This window comes from Etheostoma cragini, chromosome 13 (genome assembly GCF_013103735.1).
Source record: "Etheostoma cragini isolate CJK2018 chromosome 13, CSU_Ecrag_1.0, whole genome shotgun sequence".
Classification (NCBI taxonomy): domain Eukaryota; kingdom Metazoa; phylum Chordata; class Actinopteri; order Perciformes; family Percidae; genus Etheostoma; species Etheostoma cragini.
Genome location: NC_048419.1, coordinates 25682105 through 25690327, shown reverse-complemented (window position 1 = coordinate 25690327; position 8223 = coordinate 25682105). Strand labels below are relative to the sequence as shown.

General features: G+C 44.2%; 1 protein-coding gene across 1 annotated transcript; it reads right to left on the bottom strand.

Moving 5' to 3' along the window:
- Nucleotides 1–4551: 4551 nt before the first annotated feature.
- On the bottom strand, nucleotides 4552–5493 carry LOC117955879 (olfactory receptor-like protein COR5). The gene has a single exon (XM_034890632.1). The coding sequence runs from the start codon at nucleotides 5491–5493 to the stop codon at nucleotides 4558–4560; it is 936 nt and encodes a 311-aa protein (XP_034746523.1). The 3' UTR covers nucleotides 4552–4557.
- Between the last annotated feature and the right edge of the window lie 2730 nt (nucleotides 5494–8223).

The following is an 8223-nucleotide window of genomic DNA, read 5'->3' as shown; positions in this document are numbered from 1 at the left end:
AATAATATATAAAAAAAACACATAATAGCTAACTGGTCTCACAACAAATCTGTTTTTATGAAGCATTCATGAACAGTAAATAAAAAGCAGCTCTACAGCATTCACTGTGCTTTAGTTCAATGATTTTAAGTTCTTTAAAACACTTTGTAAATATAACATCTGGAAGATTTCAGTCAGTTATCTTTTTCTACACAACATGCAGATACAGTTGAATATTCAGAGAGCAGTGGAGACGATGCTAGGCTGAGTGAGTGTGTGCAGGCTCACCTCCTCCAGTCAGACCAGGTTGGACTGCAGACTCTTTCTATGAACAGTGTGAGCTCCACTATAAGCCAGACCTCCACTGGGGCCCTGGGGGGTTTGACGTCTTCATCCCCCAATCAGTTAATGAGCTTTTTAACCCTCCTGGTTTCCTCGGCTCAAATCTGACCCATTTGTAAGTTTCTATTACGCACATTTAAGTTTTCATCAAAATAAATTGTCAAAGAATAACGTGGATTGTTCACTACAATACTTCACAAGTAAAGCTAAGGCTGAGTTCCGCTGCATTGGAGATTTCCTCGGTGGACGAGAGGGCTGCCTCCCTATGCCTGCGGGTGATGGGGGGGGGGGGACTCTGACTGTTGTTTGTGCACATGCACCAAACAATAGTTTGGAGTATTCAGGCTTCTTGGAGACCTTGAATTGAGTCCTGTATGGGGCTCCAGTAGAGGACCCCATAGTTTTGCTGGGGGACTTCAACACATACGTGGGCGATGGTGATACTTGGAGAAGCAAAGGAAAGGCCTACCGTATCTGAACCAGAGTGGTTTTCTGTTGTTGGACTTCTGTGCTAGTCATGGATTGTCTATAACAAACACCATGTTCAAACATAGGGATGCTCACAAGTGTACGTGGTACCAGAGCACCCTAGGCCAAAGGTCAATGATCGATTTTATAATCGTTTAATCTGATCTGAGGCCATATGGTTTGGACACTCGGGTGAAGAGAGGGGCGGAGCTGTCAACTGATCACCATCTGGTGGTGAGTTGGGTTAGGGGATGGGGGAGGACTCTGGACAGACCTGGTAAGCCGAAACGGGTAGTGCGAGTAAATTAGGAATGTCTGGAGGAGGCCCCTGTCCGACGCAATTTCAACTCACACCTCCGGCGGAGCTTTTCGGACATCCCTGTGGAGGCTGGGGGCATTGAACCTGAGTGGACAATGTTCAAAGTTTCCATTGCTGAAGCTGCGGCGGCGAGCTGTGGTCTAAGGGTCTTAGGTGCCTCAAGGGGCGGTAACCCACAAACACCCTGGTGGACACCGGTGGTTAGGGAAGCCATCCGACTGAAGAAGAAGTCTTTCCAGGATATGTTATCCCGGAGGACTATGGAGGCAGTTGCAAGGTACCAACGGGCCCGAAGGGATGCGGCCTCTGCCTTGACAGACAAAAAGCAGCGGGTGTGGGAGAAGTTCGGAGAAGACATGGAGAAGACATGGAGAAGACATAGAGAAGACATGGAGAAGACATGGAGAAGTCTGGGACAGTGCTTAAGGAGTGGCAGACTGGGGTGGTGGTTCCCCTTTTAAAAAGAGGGACCAGAGGGTGTGTGTCAATTACAGGGGTATCACAATTCTCAGCCTCCCTTGTAAAGTCTACTCCATGTTCTGGAAAGGAGGGTTCGGCTCATAGTCGAACCTTGGATTGAAGAGGAACAATCCTGGTCGTGGAACAACGGACCAGATCTTCACTCTCGCAAGGATCTTGGAGGGAGCCTGGGAGTATGCCCAAACAGTCTACATGTGTTTTGTGGATCTGGAGAAGGCGCATGACCTGGTCCCCCGGGAGAAACTGTGGGAGGTGCTGCGGGAGTTTGGGTTGAGGGGGTCCATCTCAGGGCCATCCAATCTCTGTATGACCAAAGCAAGAGCTGTGTCTGGGTTCTCGGCAGTAAGTCAAACTCGTTCCAGGTGAGGGTTGGCCTCCGCCAGGGCTGCGCTTTGTTACCAATCCTGTTTATAATATTTATGCACAGCATTTCAAGCCTGAGCCAGAAGGCAAAGCTCTCGATCTACCGGTCAGTGTTTGTTCCTACCCTCACCTATGGTCATGAAGGCTGGGTCATGACCGAAAGAACGAGATCCAGGCTACAAACGGCCAAAATGGGTTTTCTCAGGAGGGGGGCTGGCGTCTCCCTTAGAGATAGGGTGAGAAGCTCAGTCATCCGAGAGGAGTTCGGAGTAGAGCCACTGCTCCTTCGTTTTGGCATCTGGTAAGGATTCCTCTTGGGGGCCTCCCTAGGGAGGTGTTCCAGGCACGCCCAGCTGTGAGGAGGCTTCGGGAAAGACCCAGGACTAGGTGGAGGCACGTCCAGCTGGGAGGAGGCCTCGGGGAAGACCCAAGACTAGTTGGAGGGACGTCCAGCTGGGAGGCGTTCTCAAGGAAGACCCAGGTCTAGGTGGAGGGATTATATCTCCAACCTGGCCTGGGGACGCCTCTGGACCCCCCAGTCGGAGCTGATTGATGTAGTTCTCTGTGTGGCTCGGGAAAGGAAAATTTGGGGTCCCCCACTGGAGCTGCTGCCCCCGAGACCCAATACCGGATTAGCGGATGAAGATGGATGGATAAAGGGGGGCCAGCGGACATTCCTCAGCCTCCTCTCCTCCCAACCAGCCACACATTGTCTTGTTAAGATGTTGTGTTAGATTAGATACTTTTCGGTTTCCCATTGTAAGGGTGGACCTCCAGATGTGTTTGTTTAGAATTTCTCCTGTTTTCTAGTCAGGGAGGTATTAAACCATATTTTGGTTCTTTAGGTTAATATCTTACTTTCTAGACAGGGTTGTTTTTGTTTGTTATTTTAGCTTTATTTAAGTTACATACTCTATATCTGTTTAATCATAAGTTTTCTTTAATGTCAAATAAATACATTGTGAAAACAAACCAAGTTTTGTGGCTACCTGGGGGACGGGGAAGATGGGACCTTTGTTCTTGTTCATGTTGCGTCCTAGGCACCCCTAGACTGGGGGGTAACGGACAGAATAAAAGAAAAATACAGAAAAACACATGTCAAAAATGTTATGAATTGATTTGCATTTTGATGAGGAAAATATGTATTTGACCCCTCTGCAAAACAGGACTTGGTGCCAAAACCCTTGTTGGCAATCCCAGATGACAGATTTCTTTTCTGCATATGACAAGTGCTTCAGCGACCATAGGTTCTGTCTAAGAACCTCTGTCTTAGTGCTGCCATATAGTTTCTATTATATAGTATTTGTCTGGTGTTGTTTAGTAATTTGTATTTCTGCTTGGACTTTGTAACACGTCTATTTTTATCTCGTATCATGTGTCGATGCATGGTGAAAAAATGCACCCATGAATGAATTTATTGTAATTGTTTTTAACCCTCATGTTGTCCTTATGTTTTCTACATTTTTAGGACCTTTCTGTGTCCCAGAAACAGCAACGACGTATCTAACTCTAACCCAACCAGATTCCATTTAAAAAAACGTACTTTTAGCTTGTGTAGAATATGTGTTTATTTCCATCAAATCAAGTTTTTCATGGTTGAAAAAGTGTTAAGAAGACCAAAAATGGCTTTTCATAATTTTACTTGGTTTCTGATGAGTTTGAATGAAGTGTGTTTTACAATGCTAAAATGGCTGTTTATTTACATGGAGTCTAATAGGATTAGCGATGCTGCTTTATATCAATAAAAATACCCCAGTTCTGCTAAAATGTTCAATAAAATGTTCAATACATTCAGTATTGTTTAATGGTGAAGTGTTAAGTGTCTTATCCAGTCAGAGATAGACCTTGTACGACATATTTAAGACCTTTCTGAGAGAATACAGTTGTATAACAAGAGCAAAAGGAAATGGATGGATGGGCTTAAAAGATACTGTGAAGAGATTTCTCTCCTCACGTTCAAGATGGCTCAAGAGATGACACGGGACACCAAGTTACTTTGTACAAAGGGCAACCTGCTCGGCTGAAACACCCAAGAGCATCCGACGAGACAGTTCCTTGTTCCTTTATTTAACCGGACTGATACAAACAGAATAGTGTGTGTGTGTGTGTGGTGTCAGTCCCAACCGTTTGGGCCTTCGTCCTTGTGCTTTAGTGAGATACATGTTTCAACAAAAAGAACATCCTGTGAAATGCTTGCATAAGCTTTCATGAGAACAGAGTGTGACAATCACCCCTATATTGCTACACAGCCAAGCAGATTAATACAGTTGAATATAGTACATCGAATATATCTTATAACAGACACATTTGCACAAATGCATAGAGGTCAAGACCAGAGTATACAGCATAGGACCACCTATTTTTTCTTATGATGTTTTTGTTTCTCACAATGTATACTTCCATATATTTAAAAAAAGAGCAAAAGGCTAAAAACCAGGAAGGATGTAGGAACCTCAGAGAAAACAAACTCAACGACAAGGAATTAAAGATAAATTATTTATTATATTTTTATGGCATTGTCATTGACACTGAACAAGTGGAAGAGGAAAAAACATGCAACATGCCAAGTTACTTTATTTTTGCCTTTATTTTCTGACTTTAACATATCAAGTTAACTTATTGTTGTGAAACACAGTTTTAATCCTCTGCCGGACCTCTTTATTCAGCAGACCGTAGATAACGGCGTTCAGGGCCGGCAGGGCCACGTGTCCCAGGACGCTGGCGACCTTCCTGTGTTCGGCCAGGAGAGGGAAGCGGTGCAGGATCACGATGAGGAAGCCGGACACCACGAGGAGGACGTACACGGCCAGGTGGGTGGCGCAGGTCTGCAGAGCCTTGCTGTTCACAGCTCGGTTTTTACTACTCAGACACACCATGGCGATCCTCAGGTAGGTGAGCGTGACGCTGCCGAGGGACGAGCCCAGCAGCACCACCGTGTAGCCCAGCCCGTAGATGTTGTTGATGAGGACGCTCTCGCAGGACAGCTGGAACAAGGACGCGTTGTCGCAGAACAGGTTGAAGATAAGCAACCTGCAGCGCGACAGGCGGACGCTGAGCCCCACGAGAACCGCCACCAGCACGAAGGCGGTTCCCCACGCCGCCGCCGACAGCGCCGCCACCGCCCGGTTGGTTATGACGGCGGCGTACCGCAGCGGGTTGCAGATGGCCACGTAGCGATCAAAGGCCATTATCATGAGAACCGTGTGGGACGCACTCGCGTGGAGGTGAACACAGAACGCCTGAACGGCACAGTCGGTGTAACGGATGTAGCGCTCCGAGTCTATGGTCAGCAGATCTCGGAGGAAGTGGGGGACGACTATCGTAGCCCCGAAGACGTCGTTGATGCTCATGTTGCAGACGAGCAGGTACATTGGCTGCTGCAGACTCCGGTTGCGCAGGATGAGCACCACCAGGCCGATGTTGGACACCATGATGAAGACGTAGATGAGGAGGAGGAGGATGAAGGCAGGGATAAAGGACTGGGAGGTGACTTTTAACCTCTCTAAGATTAGAAGATCCCCAATGGAAGTGTCATTCCCCATTTCTCGTACGTCGAGTCAGGATATAGACTGCAGCTGTATGAATTTGCAGTTACAGTTATAGAAAAGCAACCAGACTGAACTTTTCTTTAAAAAACTCAGGAATTTCTCCACCAGATCTCCCCGGGACTCAACGAAAGGTTAGAAAATGTTGGAGTTCCAGGAGATAGACTTAGGTTTTCCTCCTACAACGTCAAATAATAAACATGTTCAACAACTTGAGTGTAACTGAGTTCATCAATAAACCATTTCCTTTGTCATCCATCAAACTAATCGAAGTTTACTGAGGCCAAAACCACCAGAAGTTCAATTTACAGATTAATTTAATCGAGAGATCTGTAAAAAACTACATTCCTTAATTTAACTTAATTTAGTATAGCATATCGCACATTTTCCTCATATGGAGCAGTGCTGATCAATATGTTCAGTCCTTCTAGAAAAATCCAGAGTTTTTTCATGTTAATTTGGTTAAAAAGAAACTCACATTTCAGATATAGACGTTTTTTAAAGGTGCAGATTAGACCCGTGGACAACAGGAGGGATAGATACTTGCTCATAAGTTTCTTGGTAATAAGTCATTCCAGGGCTGTAGGGCTCGAGTCCGGACTCAATACCATTTTTCTATGGTCTCGGACTTGTCTCGGACTCAACTAGTCCTGGTCTTGGACTCGACTAAGGTGGTCTTGACTTCAGCCCTGAGTCCCTTACTGTAAAAAAAGCATGAAAAAGAAGAAATCTTAGCCCAAAATAACTTCTTCATAAAGTTATCCCAGAGAATCTCAACATGTCTGCATCACAATAACAACAATAACAACTGTAATTAATGTAAATTCTGTAAAAACGGAATTATTCTGTTATTCAGATATTTGTTACAGATGAATCCAAAATTACTAGTGTCTGACTTTTTCTCCATCTCGGCCTAAATCCTTAAATTAAAGGGTCGTTCCCCTATTTTACACAAACAGCATTATTTATTTGCTGAAACTGGCCTTTAACCCTCGTGTTGTACTTTTTCTTATGATTTTGCCCCTTTTTTCAACACACTTTTTTTGTGTTTCCAACACTACGTAACACTAACTTATTAACTTTAGTTTTACAGTTATTTTTGGAATTTATGGTAAAAAAAACTCATTTATAGGAAATTCTCCCTAATGTTTGAGTTAGAAAAGCAGAAATTAGGAATTATTGAGACTAAAATTAAAGGAATGGATGTTGATGATAATCACAGACTGGAATATGTCAACTTTTACTCAATACTATTTCATAAACACTTCCATTTGTTTTACAATGCTATAAAATTGAATAAGACACCCCAAAATTAATGAAAGTAGAGATTTGTACTTGGCAAAGAGCGTTGGGTGGAATCAATCATGTTATTTTGGGGAATTAAAAAGAACATTGATATAGGACAACATGAGGACAACATGGGGACAACATGAGGGTTAAAGATTTCCAAAAAGTCCTAGAAATCGCTGTTTGTTCCAGTTACACTATGAAGAGATTTCACCGGATGCAATTCTCACAAAAGAAGAAGAGTTTTTACGACGGGAAGTCGTCAGTCCTAATCAGTTCACTTCCATATTCGTCCGCCATGAAAGCCTCGAATCAGAGAAGGAAAAACGTCCAAATAAACACTTTTAAAAAGGTAAAAGAAATCCATGAAACTTCACAAAAAGCAACAAAAGCTTGATCCCTTTCTGAGGACGGACAGATGCATCGACGTTGTTGAGAGCTGAGAGCTGCACACAATGACTTTCATTGGAGACAAGGCAGAAAAAGAGACCCATACGCCAAAAACTAGGAAATAATTTGGGAGAATCAACACTTTGAGAAGCTTAGTGTTAGAAGATTAGATTTGCTCGCTATCCTCCACTTCAGTGACAACTCTTCTCTGAAGCTGAGACAGACAGAATACTCTCATTCACCTCTAATGCATTTGATTGAGCGCAGAAACAAACACATTTCAAAATAAAACTGCAGTACAATTTGGGTGAAGGAGAAGATGAGTCCGAAGGGTGTGAGCCCAGATTCAATATCTTCCTGAAACTCGTCCACAAAGCTGTGACAGAACATAGAGAATACATACGTCCGTCTCACAAGATGTTGTAAAGTCATGGAAACACAGATCGCATGAGAACCTCCACCTCCCTCCACCTACCTCTACCTCAGACCAGGAGGGAAGCTGCAGACCCTTTTATTCGGTCCACAGTTTCTTGGCAACCATTGATACTGAGCATGTGCATTTCCTGTAGTTTTTTTATTTATTTAACCCTCATGTTGTCCTCATGTTGATCTCATGTTGTCCTAATGTTGTCCTCATGTTGTTCTCATGTTGTCCTCATGTTGTCTTCATGTGGTCTTCATGTTGTCCTCATGGGCATCATAACTTTAAAAAATGAAGGTCAGTTGGTCCGGAAAATTGTGAAAACTTTGAATGTGGTCCCAAGTGCAGTTGCAAAAACCATCAAGCGCTACAAACAAAACTGGCTCACATGAAGACCCCCCCCCAGGACAGGAAAACCAAGAGTCCCCTCTGCTGGTGAGGATAAGTTCATCAGAATCCCCAGCCTCAGAAATCCCAAGTTACAGCAGCTCAGATCAGAGAGCAGATGATACCACACAGAGTTCTAGCAGCAGAACATCTCTAGATTACAGCTGGTAAGAGGAGACTGGATCAGGCCTTCATGGTCCAATAGCAGCTAGGAAACCATGGCTAAGGAGAGGAAACAAGGC

What these genes read in the sequence shown, in the direction of transcription:
- LOC117955879 (XM_034890632.1), bottom strand. Translation starts at nt 5,493, where the DNA reads ATGGGGAATGACACTTCCATTGGGGATCTTCTAATCTTAGAGAGGTTA.